The sequence below is a fragment of the Heliangelus exortis genome, chromosome 9 (assembly GCF_036169615.1).
Source record: "Heliangelus exortis chromosome 9, bHelExo1.hap1, whole genome shotgun sequence".
Classification (NCBI taxonomy): Eukaryota; Metazoa; Chordata; class Aves; order Apodiformes; family Trochilidae; genus Heliangelus; species Heliangelus exortis.
Genome location: NC_092430.1, coordinates 8795567 through 8822399, shown reverse-complemented (window position 1 = coordinate 8822399; position 26833 = coordinate 8795567). Strand labels below are relative to the sequence as shown.

Here is a 26833-nt window from a genome sequence, read left to right as displayed (position 1 = left end):
ACAAACCAGCCCTGGCATGGTCACAGACCACAGAAAACCCAGGGTGCACACCAGGCAGGCTCCAGCCCTGAAGACCAAGGCTGTGCCTGACCAGCCCTGTGAAATCAAGTGGCTCTTGCTTGTAGGCAGAGGTGGGAGAAGCTGCTGCTTCCTCAGTGCCAATACTGATCTCCCCCAGCCCTTCTGCTACTTGGGGCCTCCTTGTATCCCTGGATACAAGCTCAGCCTGGGCAAACAATTCTGCTGTGCTAAAACAGACTAGGCTGATTTGCAGCCCAGGGTATGGCTTTCTCATTGATCCAAGCCTTCTCTAGGGCCAGTGCCTGGGCTGTTACAGGTGTACATGTACCACCAGCAGCACAGCATGCATACCCCCAGCCCCATGTTAGCTTGCTGTCAGTAGGCCAGCATTCACCACCCATGTCCCTCAAGCTGGGACCACATGCTGCTGCAGCCCCAGGGGCTGCCCCCCGACCACCTCAGCACAGCACTGGGACCAGGAAAATGAGCCCCCAGCTCAGTGAGGAACTGCACCTTGTCCCCTGACACATGGCTGCAGCTTTGCTCTGCTGAAAATAGAGACATCAGTCAGGTTATGCAGGGCAAACGCATGTGTGACGTCTGTGAGATGGAACTCTGTGGAGGGCAATAAACCAGGCCAGGGCTTACCTCAGCTCAGTTGAAGCTCTGTGCTCTTGCATCCTGTCTCATCTTCTAAATGGCCACAGCAAGTATGTCATCCAGCACACAGCTTTGCCAACAGGCTGAGCTGAGGGGAACCTTGGGGCAGCGCCAGCCCTGGGGCTTCTCCAGCACTTGAGGAATCTGCACCCTCCTGCTGCAGGCCCAGGTTTTGTGTAACAGGGTGCTGGATCTGGCCATGTGCTCACACAGGGGGCTTGTCTGACCGAATCCCAAGTGAGCGGGTATGCCTTGCTATGCCACAGGCTCCATCTGCAGCTGGATTAATCAGCTCTGCCCTTTAAATGTTCCTGCACAGAAGCTGCAGGAGTAAATGATTCCTCTAACCACTTTTCCCCAGGAAAACGTCTCTGGTTGACCTGGCCCAGCCAGGAGCTGCCTTTGCTGGTTAGAGGGTGCCAGGACCCCACCTGCTGCTCCCCCGAGAGGGATCCTGCTGCAGTGGGGACAGCCAACCAAGAACCCTGCAGCAGCCCCGTCTTGTCCCACCCAGGGTGTGCAAGGGCAGGGGGAGAGAACTAGCATCACTAGAGAGACCAGGGCCCTGGGGGGAGCAGGCAGGAAAAGGCCACGAGAGGAAGAATGAGGAGCACAGGGCTGGGGCCCCTTCGCCTCTTTGACGCTCACGGGCTCGGTTTGTCTCCCTTGTACAGGAGTGAAATGAAGCGCTGGATGATTTCACTGGCCCCAAACCGGAGAACCAAGTTTGTTTCATTTACATCCAGACTTGTTGGTAAGAGAATCAACATGAGAGCTAGGAGCTCTTCACCCCTACCCCAGGGCACCTTATTCTGCTCCAGTCTCAGTCCAGTGGCAGCCCCAGGCCTCTGCCAAAGCTGAACCTTCTCCCTGGGCTCCCCTCGTGTTTCCACCATCGATGCCCACATGCCCTTGGGCCTGGCCCTGCCCTTTCTCCCCTCCAGCCCAGGCTGGGCTGCACCCGAGCTGCTCAGGGGAAGACTCTGATGGCCATGCACAGCCTCCCCATATAGAGTTCTCCCCTTTCCTGGTGTCTGGGGCACCACCTTGACGCTGCAGGTTTCTTACCAGGTCAGGGGTGCTGTCCACAGCACTGGCAGTGTCCCACCTGCCCATTCTATGCTGGCCTGCAGCAGGCTCCCTCCCACACCACCCCTCACCCTGTCCCCCACAGACTGCCCACAGATGCAGTGCGTCCACCCCTACGTGGCCCAGCAGCCGGATGAGCTGTCCTTAGAGCTGGCTGATGTCCTCAACATCCTGGACAAGACGGATGATGGTACCAGGGAACGGGATGGGGCTGGGCTGGGAATCCTTGTGGAAGGGTGGGCACCACCCTGAGCTGTCAAGCAGACAGAAGGGGTTCTCTGGGCAGGGGTAGACCCTGGCATCAACACCACAGCCAGGAGAACTAGCACCTCCTAAGACTCAGCACATCCTGGCTGCCCTGAGCCGTGGCGATGCTGGCACAGCACCCTGACATTGGCTGTGAGCCATGGCAGTGCTGACACAGCCCCCCAGGTGTAACCTAGAGTTGCCCTCACCTTGGTGATGCTTCACAGCAACCTGGTCCCAGTCTCTGGGGAACGCTTGCAGCCGGTGAACTCAGTCATGTTGGGTGTCCTCTGGGGTGGCACTTTGTGGCAGCAGTGGCTGCTTTCTGCTGGTATTTCTGGAACCAATTGTCCTGACATGGTGCTGCTCGAGCAAGCAGCCCTCCTTGGCTAGATTTACAAACTGGCTCCACTCCAGCACAGGCCTCTGATCAGCTTCCAGATAGCACTGCCAGCTCCATAGGCAATTCCCAGGAACTCTCCTAGAGCAGGAGCAAGAGCCAGTCCTTCCCCATTTACACCTGTCTCTGTCTCTGCTCAGGCTGGATATTTGGGGAGCGTCTTCATGACCAGGAGAGGGGCTGGTTCCCCAGTTCTATTGGGGAGGAGATCCTGAACCCCAAAATTCGAGCCCAGAACTTGAAGGAGTGTTTTCGGGTGCACAAGTCAGATGACAGTCAGCGGAGGAAACTCGGCAGCAGAAACCGCCAGTGACCCCCAATGTCCCCAAGCATCCGGAGTGGCTCTGGGAGCAGGGCAGAGGACAGAGGCTGCCAGCAGGGAGGATGTGGTGGTGGTGGTGGTGCCATGGGACATGGAGCAGGACTTAGTGTGCTGGAGCAGGCACACGTGTCCCCGCACCAACAGACTGCAGTTCCCGGGCTCCCCGCAGCATTGAGCCTTTCCTGGAGATCATTGGGTTGAACTGGTTCCAATAACCCCTTCCAGGAGCTCTGTAAAGGCCCAAAGTGCACACACCAAATGGACACAGCCCGAATGCCACCAGGTGTCTGCTGACCCCTGCTTCCCCAGGGCTGCGTCAGGCCTCTTGGGAAGGGCACATGGCCACAAACATAATGAAGCAATTAACACCACCCAGGTCAAGCATCTGCAGCTCATTGTACCTTTCGAGTTCAGGGGTCTCCTAAGGCTTTCTGTTTCTGCCCCTATGTGATGCCCAGGAGCCATCTTGCCACCTCTCACATGGCCTACTAGTACCAGGCTCGGACTAGCGCCAGGAATCCCACCTCCACAGCTCTGCTGGGCCCATTCCCATTGCAAGATCCTCAATCTATTCCCAGTCAAATGCTCCAAAACACTCCGTGCCCAGCCCTGCTCCACCAGCAGCACAGTATTGCCAGCCTGACCCACATCTCTGCCTGCCTGACAGCTTTGGAGTGCAGCATCCACCTGCAGAGCCTGCCATTGCCACCTGCCTGGGACATACAGCTCTGCCCCTTCTCCTCATCCACAGCAGCTCCGCCAGGCCCGGGCTGCCACGCAGCCCCCCAGAGATGATACCCAGGAGCTGTTGTCCTGCCATGGCTGCCCGCATGCTCTTGACCCACACCACCCAGTTGCCCATGCCCTGTACAGCCCTGCTGCCCCTCCCCACGTGTACAGAAGCCCCGGGTGGCAGTGGGGCCGCTCTCCTCCCAGATGCGGCGCTGCGCATTGTGTGGAGCCCCGGGCACAGCACTGACCACGGGGGCCGCCCGTGGCAGCCTGGCCTGTCAGCAGCCTGGCCCTGCACCCTCCCACGCGTGGCCACAGCCAAGGCCTCTCGGCTGCAGGCTGCCCCGCACGGCCAGAGGCCACCAGGGAGGTCAGTTACCTGGCACCTTTCCTTAGCACTGCAGAGGAGTCTCTCGGTCGCTGCAGCACTCCCTGGTGGTGCCGCGGTTGTGCTGGAAAAAGGAGGGACAGAGAACAGCTGCCTTGGAGAGGGGCTCCAGAGCCCATCTTGGGGCTGTCCATACTCTCCCCACAGCCCCAGGGCAGCCCCCCGGACCAAACAGAGAGCAAAGGGGTTGCCCCCCTGCCCCAAGCCCAGTGTTCCCACGTTAGCACAGGGACTGCACTTTCCCCACCCCCCTTTAGCACCCCAGGGAGGGCCCTGAGGCAGCAGCCAGAGGCTCCTGGCCCCTGCCAGCACACAGCCCAGAGCTGAGGCTGGGAAATTTCTCAGCCCCCAGCTGATGCATAGCATATTCAGTGGGGTCACCTCATGATAGATCCCCCCAAAAGCCCTTCACAGACAGCCTTCTAAGCACACCCAAACCTCCAGCTCAGGGTACAGACCTTGCAGCAGCCATCAGTTCTCCAGTGCAAACACCAAGGAAGGTTCAGCTCTTGGAAGCCCTTAAAATTGCCCGAAATGGGCACATCCCAGATTTCCCACTTCACAACCCAGCCCACCCCACAGGCACCTGCCCAGGATGTCACTCACAGCACAGAAATGCTCCCTTACCTGTCAGAAATATCTTTGACTAGTGGAGGGACTAGCCCAGGCTCCCCAGTTCCTCACTGCATTTTTATTTGGGGAGTGAGGGGCTGAGGGTTGCCACAAACTGTCCTGTGCCCCACTGCCAAGCCCCAGGACTCTCCCCAGCCCCTCTTGCTCTGTTGTGACTTTCTAGGACTGCGCACCCCAGGCACAGGCTGTGCCATTTTCAGGCACCAAGTGGCATCCAGTGTTATTCCCTCAGCCCCAGCCCTGCACGCCTCCTCCTCAGTGGTCTCCAGTGTTGTACAGGGCCAGGCCTGGGGCCCACAGGTGCAGCTGGACTTCCCCTCCCTCCCCCCCCACCGGGCTGCCTCAGCAAACTGAGGGGGAACTTATTGTCTCGTTTTTCCGTGTGATAAAATACAGCTGAGTGCAACACACCTGTGTCGTCTTCCTCCCCTCACACCAATACCCACCTCTGCCCCAGACCCCTCAAATGGTGGAGGTAAACTGGCCCAAAGGCAGGGGGTGGGAGTGGGTCTGAACACAAACATGGGGTGGGGTGAGAGCAGGGAGGTACTGGGGTGGTTTACACCAACCAAACAACCCAAGGAAAGCTGTGCAAGGTGAGCCCAGGCGAGCTGCTTCCCACTCGGAGACCCTTGCTGCCACAGATCTCTTGTGGTGGAGCATGCCAGGGCTGGGTGCTCTCAGGAGATCTGTACACCAGGAACAAAAAGTACTGGGGGGGTGGCTGCATTGCAGCACAGAGGTTGGAGCACCCTTGGCTGCTTTTCTCCTCAAAGGGACTGCTGGCAGATGGGGAGTGGGAGCAGGGCAGGGCAGAAGACAGACTGGTTGTGTTACAGAAAACACTTTTACTGTGTTCAGGAGGCTGAGAACTTCCTCAGCGTGATGACGACCAAGGCCACAAGCACAGATGTGCCCAGGAGGGAGGCGATAACAATGGCACCAATAGCTCCAGGCCCCAGCGAGCCTGCAGAGAGAGAGAACAAAGTGGTGTGAGGTCAGGGGAGCTGACAGTCCCACATGGGAAGGGCTGGGACACCCCCAGACCCAGCATGTCCCCAGCCCCCTGGCCACACTCCCACCCAGAACACACTGCACTGGCCATGGTGGCCATTCCCAGGTCCCTGCACAGCTGAGCTGTGTTCTTGTCCCCCCCTGGCCAGGGAGGGGCTGGTACCAGAACCAGAACATTGTGAGCACCTGCATGCAGCCCCTCATCAGCCACCTACCATCCCCAGCATCCAGCCGGTGCTGGTGGGTCGTGTCCTCAGGTTCCAGCTCGGGGGTGTGCGAGGGGAAGGTGGTGGCATCTGACAGTCGGGTCGTGGTGGCAGCAGCATCGAAGGGGCCAGCGCCAGAGGGCAGCTCGGGAGGATCGTTCCAGAGGGTGGGGACCGTGCCCTGGGGGTACTCTGCTGGAAGATGGGTACCCACTGTCACCGCCCGCTGCTGCTGACAGCTTAGGGCCACCACAGCCCACCAGGGCCCTGGGCTCCAGCTGCCAAGTGCCCCAGGGGGGATGATGGGTGACCCGAGGGCTGAGAAACCCCATCGGGCAGACACCCCACCCCTCCACAGGGCAGCACCTCTGCCCAGCACCCACACTCAGAGCTGTCACTGGCAGTGGTGGCCACAGGCTTTGGTGACAACCTGGTGTGCACAGGAGCTCCCCACAACCCTTCAGCCTCTCCTCCTGCACACACAGGCCCTGCCTGAACATCTGTGTCCAGTTTGCTCCCAGGACTGGGCTGGGAGGGGCTGTCACATTCCAGCTACAAGTGGTTGAGCCCCCTGTGCTGGCCAAAGTCACATCACCTGAAGGTCCTTCTATCCCACACCACAAGCCCACATGTAGGGTGTGGAGACACCGGCACTGCACAGGACAGGGCTGCCCCACACAGGAGCCCACGAGTGTCCCTCTGCCCTGTGCTGGGGGGTGGCAGAGGGGCCAGGCCCTGTTTGATGTCACTGTTCAGCTCTTGTTATTCCTTCCTGCTGTAGGGTCAGGATGAAGGCAGAGCTCTCCCTGTCTGCCTTTGGCTGAGCCCAGTGCTCCCTGTTAATGCCCAGCTTGTTCAGGTAGAAACGGGAGACATTCCACAGCTCCCTGCCGAAACCACTGGAAATGTCACACTGGGATAGGAAAAAAAAAAAAAAAAAAAAAAAAGAGGTGGGGGAGAACAAAAACCAAACAGCATCCAGTGCCAGGGCCCACCTGAGCTGACACCATGGTGATCTGGGCTGGGAAAGAGGGCAGCAGGAGCTCCAGCAGTGTCCCTCAGTGTGCCAGGGGCACTCAGAGGTGGCCCCAGCACTGCCTGGCACAGCAAGACAGGTGACAGCAGCACACCCGAGTGCCAGCCCCAGCTTCAAGTGCCTGGAGCCCTCCCTATCTCCCCCGGGCAGCCGGCACCCTGTGGGAGAGCACTGAAGAACCAGCACTAAGAGGCTCCACCACACTCCCCATAGGAGCTCTGCAGCAGAAGGAGGACCAACCCCAAAACACCTTTGCTACCTGTTCAACCCCCCTGCTAGGAGTCCCCGCAGGGCTCATATCCAAGAGTGGCTCCCAACACCCTTGGATCTGTTTGAGGCTGCCTGCAGACTCAGGAACACAACAGATTCCATACTGGATTTGCTAGGTTTAACTCTGAGGCACTCAAGCTGCCAGTCTGAGCTCAGGTTGTGCCAGGTCAGGCAGAGAGCACCATCACACCAGCTGCCCATTCACCCCAGGGAGACACCAGGAGCAGCAGTGAGCACCAGGTCCTCACACTCTTGGTATGGCTGTAGCCGCTGCATCAGAGGTGGCATCTCAAATGCCAATATGAGCACACATGACATTTGTACTCTACCAGGGCTCCCCAGAAACACCCAGGCCCTTCACGGGCCCCTCCACAACCCATCCTACAAACCCAGCCAACAGAGCTGGAGACTCACATCCCATCCAGCAGCTCTTCCAAGTAGTGCCATTTCCAGTGGACCTCTCTTCTATAAATCCTGGACCACCAGAGGAGAGATCAGGAGGAAATACAGAATTTGGAGAGTAAATGTAGTTAAAACATTTACACATTAAAACAGGAAAGGACCTGAGCAGAGATGGGGCTGTTTGGTTAGCAATGGTGATGTTAGGATGCTGTTGGTTTAGGCACAGACCAAACACAAGTAATGCTTTTGAAGCCCTGGTCCCAGCCTGCTTTGGCAAGTGGAGAAGCTCCACACACAAGAGCTACACTTCAGCCATGACCTTCCTGACTGTGTCAACGCCACCAGGGCCAGCACCAGCACCACAGCCCCTCTCATCTGCCAGGAGAATCCCCCCACCAGAAGAACATCATTGCTGCACTTCCCAGGAATGTTTCTCTCCCCAAAGCCAAAAGGACTGAGTGTACCCTCACATCTGACCCCAGGGAAAGTCTCAGATGATCTGTAACAGATACAGGCACTGGGCAGGGAGGCTGTAGGACCTGGAGGGGATCTTCACAATTCCATGTTCTCAAAGGGACAAAGAGGAAGTGCTTACCCCTTCCAACCATAGCTCTTTTTCTAACTGGGGCCACAGTTCCTGAAAGTCTCTCCTGTCCCCAGTTCCTCTAATTCCTGAAAAAAATTATTGCAGCCCCCTAAGCAGGGCACAGAGCTAATCTTTCATAGCAAAATAAAGAGGAAATGGTTTAATTTGCTTGTGATCTCATTGATTTTTAAGACCTGATAGAAGCCTGGATGGCTTCTAGATATGTATCTTGTTCACTCTCCTCACCTGTTAGTGACACTTTCAGTTCACCCTAACAGAGACAGCAGAGTGTGCCAAACATGCTTTAGCTGTCCCGAATTGTTGCAGTTTTCCCTCATCAGTGCTTCATCCAAGGGAAACACAACCCTCCCCCTTCAGCAGGCTCCAGCTCCTTGTTGACCAGAGCTGTCAGCTCAGGAGCAGCATCCACCAAGTGCAACACCCACCTCTGAGAATCACTGAGAGAGCCAGGGATGGCTGCTGGGTCCCCCTTTTGGTTCCTGCACCTTGATGCTGCTAGAGCAGATGCTGAGAGCCCTGCAGCAGACACGCGGGGAGAGAATCACAAACCCAAACATGAGCACTGTCCCCAAAGAAGGCTGCTAGCAGGCAGGGCTCACCAGAGAGAACCCACTGCAGCCAGGCAGAGCACCTGCCCACAATCAGCACTTTTCCTTCCAAGATTGGCTTTTCATATTCCCTCCTGAACTAACAGTTCGTCTCTTCATATGCCTGCCTGCTTGAGAAGCCCAGCCCAGCCACCCACCCAAGGTCCCCACACATCCAGCAGGTTTCTTTAAGGCCCAGAGCAGCAGATGTCCAGCAGAGCGGCGATGGATGCCATGCTCCCATTTCAGCCCTCTGGTAACAGGTGGGAAGGACAGAGCTTGAGTTGGGTGCCAAAGGCCAACACACACCATCAGTAAAGTCTCGCATGTCTCCAAGTGGGAGATGAGGCTTCTTCCAGTTGCCTGTTGGACTATCTCACTCAACAGGCTCTGAGTACAGGTGTGGGACCTGGTTCAGGAGGTTTAGGCCTCTGCTCTGCTGGTGATGTTTTGAGAGACCACCGCAAGCCCCTCTCCCTCCTGGGGTGCTTCCCTGCACACAAGCAGGAGACCAGGACTCTAAACATGATCTACAGGAGCAGAAGGCATGGAGCAGCCAAGCCTGCCCACCTGCATGGCTACTGTCACCCCAAGTACCAGGAGGAGGACGTGACCTCTGGGCTGGAACCAATGCCCCCAAGTGAGAGCTCCAGACCCAGTGGTGGCCTTTCATGGGGAGAGGACAAGCTACAGGGACCTCCGTGGCCCTGAGGCAGAGCACAGTGATTTCTACTTGTGTGAAGAAACCCAAGGGCAACACAACCTCAGGGGAAAGACTGTAGTCGAGGGTTGGAAAACAAACATCCGAGGCCAGATGGTGCACAGTTTTCCTCTTTACCCAAGCATTTTGTAGAACTACCAGGAAAGATGCTTAAAACACCTCATCCATCACATGACCAGATGTTTAACATCTGGGTGAGGGCCATGCATCAGCTGCACTGGCAGCAGCCACAGGACCCATTCTATCTCCAGGAAAACGCACCATGGTTTCTCACCCCAGGGGCAGCAGTTGGGCACACAGGGGGCTACCAGGGTAACCCCCCAACTGCCGAGCCCTCCTGCCTGGGTGCCCCGGGCTCCCAAGGGAGAGAAACCTCAAGCCCTGGCACAAACCAGCTCTTCCCAGCATAAAACCTCTCTTAGCAATGCGGCACTGAGCAGGACAGCTGCTGCTCCACAGAGTGCCAGGGGAATCCACATGGTGAAAATACAGTTTGAGATCACCTGAGAGAATAATCTTAGTTACTGGGGGTTTACTGGGCAGAGATGGAGCCTGGGGAAAATGGGGTACACTGAGGCCAGAGCAAGGGAAGAAAATAAAGTTACTACACTCCATAAATACATACTCCATGAGTGTCTGAATGACACAAGGACCTGGCAGGCCTTCATCTACATGAGCTGTAGGGAGATCCAGAGGGGGATGACCCAAAGGCAAGTTGACAAAAACTCTATTTCCATGCTCAGTGAGAAGGAGGAGAGGTGAGCTGCCAGCACAGCAATGTGGTCACCAGCACCACAGACACTCAGTGGCCAAAAGGTAAGAAAGGCAAGAAGAGTCTCTGGAAGAGTCTTCACCAGTGATTGCTCTTGAGGAAGCCAACCAAATCTGGAAGAACCTTCAAGATTAACTCCCAATCAACCAGATTCTCTCCTACAAGCAGACTGCAAGACCCCAAGGCAGATGTGACCACCTAACTTCTTCATCCCTGGAGATCACTCACCAGTGACCAATACTCTTCCTTGTACAAGTTGGTTCATTGTATATCATCCTCATCCTCCACCTCCAACCCAGTAACCTCAGCTGGGAGCTGATCCCAGTGTCAGTAACCTATAAGCAGTGTTGTTGCACAGCCAGGTTGAGTAACAGTCTCCAGAGTCTTGCTGCCCACCTGGACAAACCTTCTGGAACTTCCACATTTTTTTAAGAAATTTGCCTGACAAAACTACTACTATTTATTACTTCTCACATTCTAGTACTTTAACCTCAAAAACTTCCTAATATCTGTTATTCTCCTGTTGCTGAAAATGAAGACACATGAGTTGCTACAGAAAACATCCTTGGACAAGGTCTTCTCCTGCATATTTTCCCTTAGCACATCTGCTCTGCTGCATTTTCCCCTACAGGCATTCTGAAGTGCTGCTGCAGTATAACAGTTCCACATTAGCTCAAGATGAGGAAACTGATGAGCCCATATCAGAGTTCAGATAACAGAAGGGATTCAGAAGCTGAGGCCTTGCAAAGGCTTTTTACCAACTTCCACTTCACTTGCAGCTCTGAATCCAATCTATGAATTGAAATTGGTTTTGCTGATAGAATCATCCAATGGCTGAGGTTGGAAGGGACCTTAAAGATCATCTCATTTCAACCTCCCCTGCCATGGGCAGGGACACCTCTCATCCAGACAAGGCTGTTAAAAATCTCATCCAACCTGGCCCTGAACACCTCCAGGGAGGGGACAGCCACAGCTTCTCTGGGCAACCTGTGCCAGAGTCTCACCACCCTCATACTGAAGAGGTTCTTCCTAAGATCCAGTCTAAAAGTATTCTCCTTTGGTTTAAATCTATTTCCCCTTGTCCTATTGCCGGACTCTCTTATGAAAAGTCTCTCTCCAGCCTTCCTGTAGGTTCTCTTCAGCTACTGGAGAAAAATAAGGGATTAAAAAAAAAGGATAACAAAATAAAAGTCAACTCTTCAGGATTCTCCTGAGCAATAAGCCCAGGTTTGGAGAAGGTGGAAGCGGACATTTGAACGTGCAGAGTCCTTGAACCAGTTCTGGTTCCTGTTGCACGTAGAGGACATGGACAAAGAGGGTTAGAGACTCGGCTGCTTGTTTCCCCATCTTGGACAAAGGGGATATTGGAAAGAGCTCAGTAGCTTGAAGGAGAAATTCATGCTTTCTTTGGTTGCAGAGCCCTGACCGCAGCATCCAGGAAACCAGACAAGGTAGGCAAGGAGCCAGGTCCAGGTACACAACCCACCAGTGCTGTGACTGCTACGCCCAGGTGTCAACCTCAGCTGCATGCGAGACCCTTCGTGTCCCCCTGAGCTCCTGAACACTTAACTCGGGGGTCTCACACTGAGATAAGATGAAATCCATAAAGGGAAGCTGCATTCCGGACCCCAGGCCTGTGCGGCCCCATGCTGCAATGGGAGGGCAGAGGGTGGGTGAGCCCTGGGGCCAGCCCTGGGCTGAACGGGCCCAGGTAGCCACAGCGGGCAGAGGGCCAGGGCAGGGATGAAAGGGGCCTTCACGGGGAGCACAAAGGGCGGCCTGTGAGGGGCGAGGGCCGGGAGCTGCCCTGTGGAGCACTGCGGTCCTGGCCAGCCTTAAACAAACTTGTTTACTGTAAGGCAGGGCTGCAGGGAGAGCAGAGGGGTGTCTGTATGGGTCCTTCCCTTCTTTGTCTGCACAAGGCAGGAAATTTCCTTTTCTAACAGGGTGAAAAAGCTGAAAAAATTCCCCTGTGTGGGAGAAGCCCTTGTGCTCAGGGGGGGGTGGTACCTCTCTACTCCTCAAGCCTCAAGCAGCAGAAAATTGTTCTGCTCCTAGCATGGCTGGTTCCCTCACATCCTGCTTTGAGGTAGCAGAGAAGAACAAACTTGTTAAAGGTGTCAAGTCTCTAAAATGGGACAGAGAGAAAGCACTGGACCCCTCCTCCACCCCAGGATCCTCATATGTTGCACTTGTCAGCACAAAGCCCTTCAGGAGGCATTGGCCTCCCTGTGTGATTGCAACCCACCCAGAAAAGGAATCAAGCGAACTTGGGATATTTAAGAGAGCAAAGTGATGTAGAGGGACACAGACAGCTCCCTACAAACCATGGCTGCAAAGTGACACAGGGGGACAGGGACAGCTCCCTACAAACCATGGCTGTGCAAAGCCGAGGCAAGAGCAAGTACACGGGAAGCTGGCAAGGCAGGGGACGAGGCAAATACCCATGGAAGAGTGGAAACCTGAAATGGCACAGAAGAAGTCCCAGCTCAGAGGGGGAAGCAGATCGGATTTTACTGGAAATTAATAGATTTCTGCAGAGTGAAATACTGCTAAGAAAATACCTTACCTGGTTTGGGGAAGAGCACTGCCACTGCTGCTGGGAGCACAAGCAAGCTACAAACTGAAACTGTGCTTAAAACATTAGTGTTTCACTGTACAAAAATCAAAGCTCAGGGTTTGAGAAGGAAAACATCCACTTTTTAGGGCTCATTTTAGTTACTTTACAGGTTTCTCAGCAAGGTATCCTACAATTGGAGGACCTGTGGGGGCAATACCAGCTACGGTAATTCTGTTCTAGGTGCAGTGATACATTACCCCATCTGTATGAAAGCTCTTTAAAAATAAATTATTTCTTTTGCTGGAAGGCTGGCCAGGATCTCCCCACTAGGGCAAGCTGCAGTCCAGCCTTGCTCTAGGTCTTGGAAGGCTGGACAAGAGCATAAAACTAGTGCTGTGCTCCTGCCTGTTCCTTTGGCCTGAGCTGTCCCATCCTGCCAGCAGAAGGCACGGAGAGCCACAAACTGGCATTAGCCAGAGAGAAATGTTTCTTTTCACGCTTGTAACTTCTCCCCAGCATGAAAAACTGTCCAGTCACCTGCCAAGCACACCCCAGCTCCTGCAGACCCTGTCACTGCTCCTTGCCGAGGCTCTACTGCTGCTCAGCCAAGGAGAAGTGACAGAGGATTCTCTCCATTTTCCCCCAACAGAAGCAGGGGATCAGGATGGAAAACTTACTTGTACTCGCCACTGACTGCAAAGCTACTTTCCATTAATTCTAATTCAATAAACACAGATATTTTTAGGGGAGGGAGAAGAGTTATGTAAGGAGAAGGGAGAAGCAGGTTAGTAAAAGATCTCCTGTGCTTTAAATGCAAACAAAGCTCCTTACCTGCCAGCACAGTAGGGACCAGGCTGCCACACAGCGCGAGCAGGACCAGGCAAAGGATTCTGTGGTAGGGCATGGCTCCCCTCAGGAAAAGTGTCAGCAGGAACTCTTAAAACTCTTCAAAGTACAAAACAACTTGGAAGTGTCACTGATATAATAAAAACTTTGTCCAGTCAGGTAGGAAAAAAACAACCAACCAAAACCCCCAAAAATTTCCTTCACACCAGCAAGTGGACTGAGGGAGTGCAGAGCCCAGCAGAGCCTCTGTGTCTGCCTCGCAGAGCACACACCTCCTCCCAAAGGCAGCTCCACCCTCCCAAACCTGTGCCTACCACACCATAGGCAGCCCAGCCCTTGCACCCCGTGCCCTGCCAGGCCCAGCAGCTGTTGGCCAGCCCTGCTCTGGGGACACGGGGATGCTCCTGGCCTGCCTCCCCACCCATGGGGTCACACAGGAGCCTTTGGGTGGACAATCCTGACACCATGCCAAGCTCTGCTCTCTCCTGCATGTGCAGAGCACACCTCTTTCCAGGGTGGGCAGAGCAAGAGCTTCTACCTTTTGAGATTAAAACGCTCTGAAACAGTCACAGCAGCTCTGTGGCACCCTCCTCCAGCAGGTTCAAAACTGACAAGGGCGGCCCTGCTCCTCAGAACCTGTCCAGGCTTCCAGGAGAGCCATGGTGGGCAGGCAGAACCAGCAGCCCCCTGGGAGCAGCTCTCCCACCCACCCTATGGGCTGCTGACAAGCTCACAGCAGAGAAAACTGAGGTTTGTTTCCATCACATTTCCAGAGTGCTGGAAAAGGATGGAGCATATAGATATGGGAATGCTCCAGCTTATTGCAGAGGACAGAAAAATATCAGTAAGATTTTTTTAAACTGATTTGAGGATGAAGCACTTCATGGTTTCTGTTCAGAAAAACCTGCTGTAATGAAGTACACAAACATCCCCAACATCACATGTGTTCTGAAAATGACACAAGAAGTTCTGTCCTAAATTTCAGATTCAGATTTTTCTGGTAAAGATCTCTCTGCTTTTTGGACTCCTGCCAGGCAGCGAGGCACAGCTCTGGTGTCCTTTTCAATCATTCTGCTTGGTGCCTTCTTTGCAAAAGCACCCAGACAGGAAAAGCAGAGGACTGAGCACTGTTCCTGCAGCAAATCAAGAAGTTAGGGAGCAACCTGGTGACACATGCCCAAGAAAAACCTCAGGTATCTCTAGTGTCAAATTCAACATCTTTCAAACTCTGATGAAATCCTTATTAGCTTTACAGATTCATGTTCTGTCTGAAAAGGTGCTGGAAGCACATAAAGATCCAGCTGCAGGCACAAAGCTGTAGCTCCTATTTTTCTCATCCATACTGACCCCAATGTACAGAAACAGGACCTCATTTGTCACAAAAGGTGACAAGGCAGTCACTTGAATACATGATCTGAACATGCCAGCATCTTACCTCTGTACTGAAAGCAGAAACCAGAATATTGGAATATTAAAAGCAAGATCTTCCACACCAGTTCATAATCTACTAAGTTTCAGAAGCCGAGTGAGGTTGTCAGGGTTTGACAAATTACTGCACATTTTCCCTGCTTGCCTTTCTGCATTTTTGTTTAACAATTTTTTTTCCTTTCCTGCTCCCACTCTGAGGTGGAAATTAACAGGTTTTTGCTTATCTGTTACATAGCATATAGAGTAGTCCAAAATTAGCTTGTGGAAATTAGATCATACCACCAAAACAACAGAAAGTACTTATGAACCAGACACCTTATATACTTAAAAACCGCAAAGACATTAAAACAAAGTCAAATTATCAGCCTTATTCTGTCCAAGACAGCAACTAAACATCACACAAAACTACTCAGATCTTAGCACACTGATTTCATATTCCTTATGGTCACATGAATCGTAGGACATTTCTCTTTTGACTGGGATTTTCCACACACAAAAAAGTAGCAACTAATAATAATAATAAAAAAAAATAAGATTTTGTCTAAAAAAAGCCTACAAGGTATCTGTGTGGAATTTACGCTGAGGGGAGAAATAAAACCTCTCATTTTGGAAAGGAACTGGAGTGGGTGGGGTAGGAGAAGAGAGTCCATGGCAGGGTGTTTGCAGCCACAGAAACCCAGCTGGGGCTTCATCCCTCCTGCATAAACACCAGGAGCCCATGCATGTGTTTCTGTGCAGCGAGGGAGGGGGAATTAGAGCTTTCTTGTCAGAATTTTCCAATCTCAACTTTCTGGTGTTTATATGAACTCTAAAATTACCAAGTAGAACCCACCGGTGTTTCTCACGAGGGAAGAAATAAAGCAGCAGCTGTTGTTCCACATCCTGTGCATTTTGCTTGTTGTTTCTTCATGAAAACTGATGCAAGTTGAGTTTTGCATCAGTTTTAGCACCAGGAATTCTCTCAAAACTCAGCTTTGACAAAAGCAAGCAGAAAGTTTTCTCTCAGATATAATACAACCAGATTTTATTTAAGTTCTCTCTTTTTCCCCCCCCCCACACTGGCAAAAGTTCAGAGGGAGTTTAAAGTTTTGTAAACATTTTAACTACCCCTCTTCCCCCTTTTATGAATTTACAAAGCAAAGGAGAGAGGGAGACCAAATTTGCAACAGTTCCAAGTCTCTCCATGCTACTGGATCCAAAAACTATATACAAGTCTGCAGCAGTCTCTGTATAGTTACTGTACATGTTCGGGGGCAGGGGGAAGAGAGAGGAGGAAGAGGAGGAGCAGGGGAAGGGGAAGGTGACCCCAAAAAATGAATAAACCAAACGAAATAAAAATCCAAAGCCAAACTGCTCTTGAGCAACTCGAACTGTTTTCTTTAGGCAGTGATGACAGACAGACAGACACCTTTATACAACTCCACCAGAACTGTAGCGTATCTCCCTTGGCAGGTTATAACCCTCTGGGGACAGAAGATGGGACCAGGGGTTTGAAACTAAGTGCATTTGGCAGTTATCCTTTTCTTTCTTTTGTGGTGTGTGCACATGGGTGGGTGGAGAAGGGAAGGTGGTGTTAAATCTTTCCGTGAGAGAGGAAGGTTACGACTCCATAAATACTTAAGCATGATGGATCCCAGTGAAGGTGTGTGAAGTAGCTTAAGGTGTAGAAGATAAGCAGGGCCGTCATTGCACATAGCTTCACCCTCCACAGTCTCTCTTCATGGCAAAAGGGCATCTCTGCTGGCCAGCCTAAGAGCTGCTCGACATGACAGCTAGCTAAGATTGATAGGGTACATATTGTAAAGCCAGTGTTCACCCTCACCAAAGACTAAAGATCCACACGGTAAAGATCCTACTGTCTCTTAAACGAGACAAATTTGCAGGAAAAAAAGCTCAAAATAAACTGGTCCTAACCCTCCGAAGGTAGCATTTAAGGGATGAATTCAACCTGAAAGAAGATATGCCACCCCCCTGTTTTTTTTTCCCAGAGCAGAAGTCCCCACTTGTCCAAGAAGGCTGAAAAGATGCCGATGGGGAACTCCAACAGCTTCAGCATCACCACCTAATGAAGACAGGCTCGAGATTTCCCTCCAAAAATAATGTGCTGAGAAGGGCTGGCAGGGGGTGTGCAACTTCAAACCAACCCAAGCTAAACTGCGCCCACCACCGCCCCTCTCCTGCTGTTGCCAGTTCTAAGGTTAGCTTATGAATGCAACTCCTGGCCTGGGAGAGCACCTCTTGCCCTGATGGAGCACGGAAGTCAGTATCGGTGTGGCATTTTGGTTTTGACCAACATCTGTTAACCACAAACTCTCTCTCTCTCCGTGAACTGCACGTGTTGGATGTGGGAAGAATAACCATGAGAGAGAAGCAACAGTTTGCAGAATCCCAATTGATTTTTTTTTTTTCTCCAGGTTATGTCAGCAGAAGAAATCACAGCACAGTGAAAGCTTGCTGCCCAAATCAGCCTTGTTTGGAACGAATCCTACATCTCCCACCCTCCCAGGGCTCTGAACAAAGTCCACTCAACTCTAGGCCACCAGCGTGAACACCACCTGTGCAGTCCTGGGCAGAAAGGGTTTTCTGGGGCTAGAGGAAGCAGCCTGAGATGATCAATTCTGTGATTCACTGCGAGGCGAAGAAGAACACATGGTGGAGAGTACTGTGTCCAAACGGAGAACCCATGGTTAACAGATGCAGGAAAAGCCAAGTTTATTTGCACATGCTCAGTAGTCTTCCAAAGTCTCTATTTCTCCCATATTGAGCCGCTCTGATGAGGCATTCACTGAAAACCCTGTAAACCAGAAAGGACTTTTGTTAAAAAACTGGATGGGTTATGTTGTATTTGATGCAATACAGCTGGTACATGCACTAGCACGTGTAAAATAAATACACAAAATAAGAACCCAGGGAAATTTGGGAAGGGTAGAGATTAACTACACAAACTGGTTTTTGGGTTTTTTCCTTAATAAACCAAAGATAATAATTTGTATACTTATGTAAGTGTCACTATCAAAAGAGATCAAGCATCAGACTGGTTTTAACTTGCATTTTAAAAATGTCATCTGCAGCTCTGGTCGGGTATCAGGCACAGTGGTGAGGTGGCTCAGCAGCCTCTTGGAAGGGAGCACACCTGAGTCAACTGGCACTTGGAGTACCTGTCAGCACCATGCTTACAAGGCTCCAGAGGCAGAAATAACATTTTGAAGGCAGAATCCATCAGGCTATGCAGACGGCTCAAATTGCACCTAAATTTCTACTCTACCCACTAACTGTAAGTGCTGATGACATGACACGTGAGAAGTGCAAGAAAAAATTCCAATATATTGTATGCAACTTCCCTACTGAAATCCAGTTCTTATGGTTTTACCAACCTCATATGGACTATGAGGAAAATGAAATTTTTCCTGTGTAAGGCTACACAACACAAACCTGACATTTCCTTGTCTAGACACTGCTACATAGGCTTGCTCTGTGCTAGAAAACAAATTCCTTTTCACAGCCATTATCTTGAACAGCTAGGAAGTGCTCTGCTCAGTAGGTTTAAGGAAATTGTTTTGTCTCCCTCTCGTGGCAGTTTGCTAAACCTAAAAGGTTTTGGAATTTTTTTGTAATAGCATACTGGTTTTTAGGAAGCAGCATCTGTTACTTCTCCTACAGTTGCAACTTCTGAATTGGTTTTAGTAATTATCTCTTCACATGACATGAGCAGTTTTTTAAACTATTCAAGTGGAGACCCAAATTGGCCTCAGACTGGCACCTCAGGATGGCTTAAGGCAGGAACTGCACTGAAAAGTTCAGTATGCTTCAGTCCAAAAATCATTGAAAAGGAAGATAAAAAACAAAGGCAGGGCTCTGGCAGAGCCTTAAAAAAGCAGTGACTTCCAGATGGTCAGTAAAAGGCTGATTTGAATGAAAAAGAGCTAAGTAGGCCCAGCACAACAAATACTGGCCCCAGTGTGGTGCCCTGGTTTCTTTTTCATCATGCCCAGCACAAACGTGGAGATGTTTTTTCTAGAAAAATACTACAGCAATGCTTTACATCCCCCAGTGCTCAATACTCACATACTTAGACCATGCCCTTGCATCTTAAAGGCCACCTTAAAGAAATCTCTACCCAACACATAACCACCCAGACAAAGAAAATAAATAAATAAAAAAAATGAATAAAAGACTGTGACTGATGTTTTCTCCACTGCCTCCAACTGAAAACTTGAGCACTTTTCATCTGTTTTTCATAAGATCTTTGCCATCTTTTCTGACTAGGGTGATTAGCTCATCTAAACAGGCAGGAAGGAATGCTACCCCTAATGAACAAACCAGGAAGTGTGGTTAGGTCAGCTCAAAAGATGAAAGGCAGTTTCACTGACATGCCTGAACTACTTAAAAATTTCCAGGTATAACCAAGGTATTGAAGTGGCCTTTTCATGAGGGACAGCTGGACAAAAATTTCTGGGAAAACCAATATAGAATTTTTGAAATCATTAAGTAGTAATAATGAAATTCTACTGATGTTTCAACAACTACCTTTTCTATTCAAATCTAGTATTCCCATTTAAGGCTAATAATTCTACAAGGCTTTCCCCAAATTAAATGTTAATTTCTAAAATTAAAATCTGACCTAACAAGCTGGGATCTGCACGAACCATCTTCTGTTTCTTCTTTTTCTTCCCACTCTGCACAGCCTCAAAATTGGATTGCTGGTTGTTGCTCTGATTAGTCTGAAAGACTGAATGTAGTGAGCTGTGGTTCATTCCCCACACTGAATCCTAGAAAAAGAAGGGAAATGCAGGATAACAACATGCAATGAAGTTTGGTTGTTGGTTTACACTGAAAACATTCTGAGAGCCCAAAGCACTTTCGACATTACGTGTGGCAGCACTAGCTGGTGATGCATCCATCCAACACATTTTTGTCTCACTGTCCTGGATGCAGTCCTGGGTGAAGTGCTCTGGGTGATCCTGCTTTAGGGGGAGAGTTGGACTGGATGATCCCTGGAGGTCCCTTCCAACTCTGGTAATTCTCTGACTCTGTCCTCAAGCCTATCTGGGAGCAGCACCCTGAGACATTATTGGATCTAGAGTCGGCCCTAGCTGGTAGTTATAAAAGAAACTCGATTCTGCAGTAAATACTTGAAATCTGTTTTATTATTTGCGTTCTGCAGGACCTGTAAAATCCTATGGTTTTTTGTTCTTTGATTCTATGATTTTATCAGTCTAGCAGAAGTGCAGACTCTTCAGCCTCAAACGCAGCCTCTAGGCACTGCTGAGGGCTGCAGTGAGGAGGATTTACCTGCTGCTGTTGCTGCTGCCGCTGCTGACTGGCTTTCTGTTTGGCACGGCGCTCAAGAAACTGCTTGGCAAACTCCTTGGCCTCAGGAGTATCTCCAAGATAGGCTCTGATGTAATCATGGACCTCATAGGGAGACTCCACTTCCTTCAGGAAAGAAACAAACGTGGGAACTGCAAGAAGAAGGCAGACCATGAGGGAAGGGTGTTGATATCTCAAGATGTACAAGCAATTAACACAAACTTGGGATTTGTGTTTCAAGCATTTGCAGATCTGGTAGCAACTGGAAGCAGCTTGCTCTTGTAGAGCCCTAAGATGCCCCACTTCATCTATTCTACTGTCAAGGCAAGGAGAGGAAAGGAAGCTAATAGGGTGAGAAGGACAACTAAACTGACCATCCTAAAGCTACTTAACCCAGGAGCTTCAGACACTGTCAGCTTTACAGCTCAAATTTCATGCCAGGCCCAAACAGAAGATACTTGAGCCTTAGAGATGCCACCAGCAGTCTCTTTTTGGCCAAAGCAGAACAGATGAATCTCCAATAGTGGCTGTCCTGACTTGCAAGCACCATGTACAACAGCTACCTGACTCACAAGCCCTCTTTACCATCTTTTTTTCTTTGGAACACTTCTGTTGCACTGAAATATTTTACTACTGACACAGGCAAAGCTAATCACAAGCCAGGAAGACATGAGGACAACAGGCTGGCACCCCTGGAAGTGTGGAAGGCCACTGTGTTCATGAGCCCTTCCAGGGCCCAGCCTCTTCCCAGTCACCACAGGCAGCTCGTCAGTACACAGATGGGGCCAACACATCAATTCCAGTATCTCTTACCCAGGAGGAGGGAAGCTGTGGCACTGCCACAGAGTGAGGGGTGATCCTGCTCAGGAGCAGCACCAGTTCAAGGGTTCTACAGAACCCCAGCTAAGCAGCTGCTGGAGGCAGGAGGATATCCACAGAGCTTTGGTACAAGAAGGTATCTGTTGATCATCTCAGACTGGGCATTCCTCTGCATGCCCTCCAGCAGTAGTAGTAAAAAACCCAACCAGTTTCCTGACAAAAAATGTTTTGCAGAGGGGCATAAGGTAATTTGGCATGTAATTAGAAGTGAACTGGGCCCTCACCCATCTGCCTGATAACATTTCCATGACCACCAGTAGTCCTCAGCAAAGCTCTGGGTGGCACTTCCAAACTGTTTCCAATCCCCTGAAATTTACCCCAGAAAACACCACAGAGAAGATGATGCAGCCAGTTCTTCAGACCACTGATGAATGAAGCCACTCTGCTGACTGAAGAATGAAGCCATTCTTAATGCATAAAAGCATTACTTTGATGTCATTATGGCTCCCTCAGAACTATCTGGTCAGGAAAGAAATTGGGTATTGTTTCCCACAGTGGATTTACATTCCTCTCCACCTCTTACCATCTAGATTGTTGGCTGTGTTGAGTGCATGAAGCATCTGTTCACACCACTGAGTGAATCCATCCTGGGCTTTATTAACCCCCTGGAACAATTTCAACAGCTTCTCTTCTTCTTCCACCTTCTTGTTTTGTCTACTTGTAATACCTACAGATTTACTGAGATAAACAAATATAATAAATTACCAGACTTATCAACTGCACAGTATATGGTACAGTGCTACATGACTTTACAAGATGCAAATGCTGATTTTTCAAGCAGATGACAAAATAAATTGTGAGGGGTAACCTATTAGCTATTTTTGTTGCTGAAACAGATCCTGAGTGACACAGAAAAATGGAAACACATGAAGATATAACTGTTAAGTGATCAACTCAGGAGTGGTAGCCTTTCTTTGCAAAAGCTCCTACACCAGTTCCTACCTGAGGCTGGCATTGCTTTTGTTTTTATTGGTCGAGTTACGAGGTCCCACTTCCTTCACTGCATCATCCCAGAAACCCATGTTTGAGTTTTTGGTATCAGCATTACTCCAGATGCTACTGACTAGGTCAGATGCCCACTGGTTGCTGGGATTAGTGTTTAGGGAGCCCCACACTGAATTCCCAATGCTGGTGTGCAGGTTAGAGTGCTGTTGAAACATAACAAAGAGATCCTGGTTATTAGCACCAGACCTGGTGGAACAGTAATGATCAGACATGGAGAACTGTCATGTACTGCTCCTCTCCACAGGCTGAGGAGATAAAGACTGTACATACCGTGGTATTTCTGACTCTGTTCGGCTGCTGGTGCTGCTGTTGCTGCTGTTTCTGCATCTGCCTTGCCTCTTCCTGCTGTATTTCCAGCAGGGACTTGGTAGTGCCTGTTGGTTTGGTGACATTACCCCAGCCTGACAATTTTTGCTGCTGTTGCTGCTGCTGTTGCTGGAGGGCCTTCATCAGTTCACGCTGTTGACGCCTTTGCTGTTTCACGCACAAAAAAAAAGGCCTTGTCCATACTTTACAAAGATAACTACGATTCAAAAGTCTACCCCAGAAATTGGTTTTGAACTGACTTCACTCTCTTCTGGACAAGTCTGGCTGATCTATTATTTTTCTAAGCTCTTTCAAATAGGGATATATTGAGTACCAATTGTTTATTAGTCAGGAAAAGATTGCATTGTCAAATCTTGACAGCAGCCAGTTAAGCATTTAGAGTCTTTGAGGAGAAGCACCTACGCTCCCACCATCACTTGGCTCCCTCCCTCCCCTTCAACCGCCCTGGTCTTGTGCATATTTGCAAACAGAACACAGATGTGAATGTTGTATTGTTTTGTGAACACATGACACTCCTAGGGTTAAAAGTTTCCCCTCCTTTCAGACACTTGAATTAAGACACTACAAAAACTTTCAAACAAGTACCTGTGCCTGAAAGATGGGATTTTAACCAAGCTCTGGTATTTCAAGAAACATTCCTCACCCTTTCCATTCCTTCTAACAACTTACTCAACAGTCAAGCAGTCACATATTTGAGTCCACTCGTAGAAGCTGCACTCCATTACTGCTAGCATTTACCTCTTCTCGAAGCTGCCGTTCTCGTTCTTCTTCTAACTTCTGTATTTCTGCCAATGACAGTGTGGTCTGGGACTGACAAGCTCCTGAATTGGATTGCTGACCCCATGTTGAAGATGAAGGGAGCTGGGTGAAAACAGACATCATCAATAACTACAAAACACTTCAGAGGATACTGCTGAAGTATAATAATGATAGATTAGGATACACTCAAAGTATAAAGAGGAAAAGAAAGGCTGCCTTTAAGTTTAACAACACACTCAGGAGTATAAAATGGTATGATTAGGTATGAAAAAGTTAAACTGTGTAAGTTATAAACTGTATGTCTCTCTGAATTGCATTGGATGTTTCACAGTGTCAAAGACACTGCATTATCAAGAGTAACAACCCACCTCTGCCTTAGTAACAGCAATCAGTTTTGATTTCAAAGACCCTAGGAATGCCAAGCTTTTGAAACGTCGCACTGGCCCTTACTCATTGCAGCAGAATAAACATCTGTCCCCATCTCAGATCCCTTTGCAGCACATTTCTATTGAATGACCCTTTTTCATTTTGTAACTTGCCTTCCTCTTGTTTCTCCCAGTACTTTCAGTCAGCAATTAACCCTCTTTCCTCCCCAACTATTTCACCCATCTCTGCTCTGTCCAAGCTAGTCCAGACAACCCTTAATCCAGCTGTGGTAAACTACACTGACCTGAAGGAGGCAGTTCAACCCCAAAACACATTACCTTCATTTGTGCAAGTTGCTGCTGTTGCTGCTGCTGTTGCAGCCGTCGTAAAGCCTCCTGCTGCTGCTGCCTCTGTCTCATGATTTCTTTCTGGCGCTGGAGTTCCAGCTCCTTGCGCTTTCGCTCTTCCTCTTCCAGCCTCTGCCTGGCTGCCTCCTCCTCCATACGGAGCCGACTTTCTTCGAGTCGCCGCTGAGCTTCCTCCTCTTCACGTGCCCACTTGGCAGCCTCCTCTTCCTTCCCAGGACATAAAGAGGAACAAAGTCTAAGTGGACTTGCAAAATCTAAGCTACCCCTGCTCTGTGGTCTTGCCACTCTGACTGAAGAGAGTTATGTCTCTGGAATTCGTATCTGTAATCTTTCCTCTCTATTGCTGCTCATTTACCTTCATGTTTCTCAGGCAGAAAACACAGTAATAGAGTTTGCAGACCCTAAAAATACAAGTTTCCCATTGCTCCATCAAGGAACTTGGTAGAGTGTGACATCTTCCTAGTTCAGCCTGGTTAATTTGATGCCACTTTCTTTCTAGGAGTTGTGCACCTTTCAGTACAAGCCTTTACCTGCTAATCTATTTCCAACCAAGCATTGCTACAGTTCCAGGGGAATAAAAACTGACAGGAATGAAAAGGGAGAAAAGGTTTTGACATCAAAGCTGAAGACAGGTGACAAAGAGAGTGATGTTCACTGCTGTGACTCAACACAAGCTGCAGAGGAAAAGATGCTTCTGCTAACCAAGGAAATGGCTGTGTGGTAGGACAGAAATGTTGATTAATGACTTATAAGGGAGGGCCTTGAAAATAAATTTTTAAATAATTACTGGCAATTCTGAAGTGAACCTACTATGTGAAGCCAATCATGTTTCAAGGTTAATTTGATTTAGGGACTGTGACAGTATCAGTTAGGGGGCTGGAAGCTAAAGTTCCCCAGTATGAATTTCTAAAGCTGATCCCAAGGAGGAAAACAAAACCAAAAACCTGATAGAATTAAGGAAATGAAAAGGAAGAATAAATTTTGATAGTGGGTATATTCTTGGCATAACACACACAACAGGAAGACTGGAAAAACTGAACAGATGATGATAAAGACAATTCTACAGTCACTCAGAGTGACAATTCAAACATTATTATTCTGGTACTGTACTCTGCTTTTCTTTTGAAGACAGGAGTGGACACATCGTGCTACAAAGCCACTCTTAAGGCTCAAACAAGAAGGAAAACACTCACTCTGCACAAATATCCTTCCCAAAGGGCAGACTGGATGCTGATTATTTCATCTGAAATCAGGACACAGGACAACAATCTATTTGTCATTCACTTGATACTGTCTACAAGCAAAAGCGATGATCTCTCAGACACGGATCCAAGTTTCAAAGCTTGTTTGTTCTGGCAGACTTCATAATTAAATATAATAGATATAATGGATCCCCTTTGCCATTTTTCACCTGTTTACGAATCAACTCCTCTCGCTGCCGCCTTTCCTCCTCTTCTCTTCTTCTCTCTTCCAATCTTCTAAGTGCTTCCTCTTGTTGTTGCCGCTCTTCTTCCTCCCGCTGCCTCCTTAGTGCAATTTCCTGCTCTCTTTGTCGCCTCAGGGCTTCCTCCTGGAGTTGGGAACACAATGTCCATCTCTAAATGCCATTTTATTGATGAGCTGCATCAGAACACAGACTACAACATGATCTGGCCAGAATAAATGGCCTCAAGAAAAGCTCCACAGTTCCAAGCTAAGCACTAGCAAAATCAACTGTAACACTTCAGACCCAATTCTTAACAAGATCTTTGATGCAATGTGCAACTCACACATAAATGATTTTAATGAAAACAGAAACACATTAAATCATTGAAATAATTTATCTTTGGTTTTAAAAAGAACAGTGTTGAGAATCAAAACAAAGTGTCAGTATCCTCTGTCCTGTGTATCTATTTTAATGTGTGGGTATCAATTTTTTTTTTTAAATTTTTTTTTTTTTTTTTTGGATTATCAGCTCTAAGCTGGAAGCTCTTCCTGCTCATATGAGTTTCCAGCTCTGAATACTCAAGAGAAGTACAAAACCCAAACTGTGTCTCCAGACACCAGAATTAAGCTGAAGAAGCCCAGAGCTCTTAGGGACACTGTAACCTTTGGAAGTCTCAGAGATGTGGAACTCCATGGAAGGGCCTTCACTGGGCTATTCCTATACTATTCAAATATTATGAGCAGCTAAAGGTCTCTTGAGGGTTTTGATTTTGGGCTATCTTGATGTTATTTAAATAGCTTCCAATAAATTATGTTTTGCTTTCCAGGGTTGGACCAGATGATCCTTGAGGTCCCTTCCAATCTGACATTGTATGATTCTATGAAAATTACTTAACCTAAAACCAAAACATCACCCTTTCCTACCTCTCTGAAGACTGACTGAAACTTTTCCACTCTGGCACTTGGTTTTAGGAGGCACAGGGCAGGACCACCCTTCAGCTGGCTTCCTGTACTACACAGGAGCACATCTGAGCAGCTTTTACCCCAGCTCTGACTCTCCCTCGCATAACACAGCCCTGGGGTTTGCTGCCTTATCTTACCCTAAGTCAAGTGTTGTGTTCAGTGCCTCTGCTTTTCATTCCTTTATTCTTCTCTCTGCTCTCTGACTTAGGCGACCTAAAGATCCTATTTTTTTTAAATAAGAATTTTTAAAGCTCTCGTTGATACATTTTCCTTTTGAACCATAGTCTTATAAGTTTTTTGACTTACAAGTCCCAGGACTGAAGGGAGACTAATTGTGCAGAACGGATATAAATTTTGGGCTCTGGCAAATCAAGGAAGTTAATTCAGAAAGCTAAGACCTTTTTATTAACTCTGATGTGTACATGTATGTAACCTTAATGTCATATATAACCCTTCATGTATATACAGCATGGATAAACTGCAATACAGGT

The 26833-nt window shown here is 49.3% G+C and overlaps 3 protein-coding genes and 1 long non-coding RNA gene across 22 annotated transcripts in view; 2 read left to right on the top strand and 2 right to left on the bottom strand.

Moving 5' to 3' along the window:
• Positions 1-4899, top strand: part of NGEF (neuronal guanine nucleotide exchange factor) — a 48790-nt gene extending 43891 nt beyond the window's left edge. For all 3 annotated transcript variants that reach the window (XM_071751951.1, XM_071751953.1, XM_071751952.1), the window contains 3 exons: positions 1356-1435; positions 1856-1960; positions 2557-4899. In XM_071751951.1, coding sequence (XP_071608052.1) covers positions 1356-1435; positions 1856-1960; positions 2557-2729 — 358 coding nt within the window. In that variant the 3' untranslated portion in view covers positions 2730-4899. The remainder of the gene's footprint in view (positions 1-1355; positions 1436-1855; positions 1961-2556) is intronic.
• The window catches only part of LOC139799717 (uncharacterized), a 328047-nt gene that overhangs the window by 251851 nt on the left and 49363 nt on the right, over positions 1-26833 (top strand). The gene's annotated exons all lie outside the window — the stretch shown is intronic.
• On the bottom strand, positions 5320-15917 carry SNORC (secondary ossification center associated regulator of chondrocyte maturation). 4 transcript variants are annotated; one of them, XM_071751979.1, is made up of 4 exons: positions 13498-15766; positions 7432-10441; positions 5721-5906; positions 5320-5458 (listed from the first exon to the last, which is right to left on the bottom strand). In XM_071751979.1, the coding sequence occupies exons 2-4, from the start codon at positions 7562-7564 to the stop codon at positions 5349-5351; spliced, it is 429 nt and encodes a 142-aa protein (XP_071608080.1). In that variant the 5' UTR covers positions 7565-10441; positions 13498-15766; the 3' UTR covers positions 5320-5348. The 4 variants fall into 4 exon arrangements, with proteins under 4 accessions (XP_071608080.1, XP_071608081.1, XP_071608082.1 ...); XM_071751980.1 differs by lacking the exons at positions 7432-10441; positions 13498-15766 and adding an exon at positions 15773-15917; XM_071751981.1 differs by lacking the exons at positions 7432-10441; positions 13498-15766 and adding an exon at positions 15773-15908 and having other exon boundaries at positions 5721-5903.
• GIGYF2 (GRB10 interacting GYF protein 2) overlaps positions 15948-26833 on the bottom strand; it is a 75409-nt gene continuing 64523 nt past the window's right edge. For all 14 annotated transcript variants that reach the window (XM_071751925.1, XM_071751929.1, XM_071751932.1 and 11 more), the window contains 9 exons: positions 25366-25524; positions 23925-24161; positions 23200-23322; positions 22405-22608; positions 22072-22277; positions 21653-21807; positions 20233-20402; positions 19562-19709; positions 15948-17734 (listed from right to left, as the gene is read on the bottom strand). In XM_071751925.1, coding sequence (XP_071608026.1) covers positions 17667-17734; positions 19562-19709; positions 20233-20402; positions 21653-21807; positions 22072-22277; positions 22405-22608; positions 23200-23322; positions 23925-24161; positions 25366-25524 — 1470 coding nt within the window. In that variant the 3' untranslated portion in view covers positions 15948-17666. The remainder of the gene's footprint in view (positions 17735-19561; positions 19710-20232; positions 20403-21652; positions 21808-22071; positions 22278-22404; positions 22609-23199; positions 23323-23924; positions 24162-25365; positions 25525-26833) is intronic.

Bases quoted from the DNA above. Each gene is read 5' to 3' on its own strand.
- SNORC (XM_071751979.1), bottom strand. From the start codon at position 7,564: ATGTGTAAATGTTTTAACTACATTTACTCTCCAAATTCTGTATTTCCT. The intron at 5,907-7,431 runs GTGAGTCTCCAG...CCCATCTTCCAG, and splicing joins GAAGAGCTGCTGGATGGGAT to CAGAGTACCCCCAGGGCACG. The intron at 5,459-5,720 runs GTAGGTGGCTGA...CTCTCTCTGCAG, and splicing joins CCGGCTGGATGCTGGGGATG to GCTCGCTGGGGCCTGGAGCT.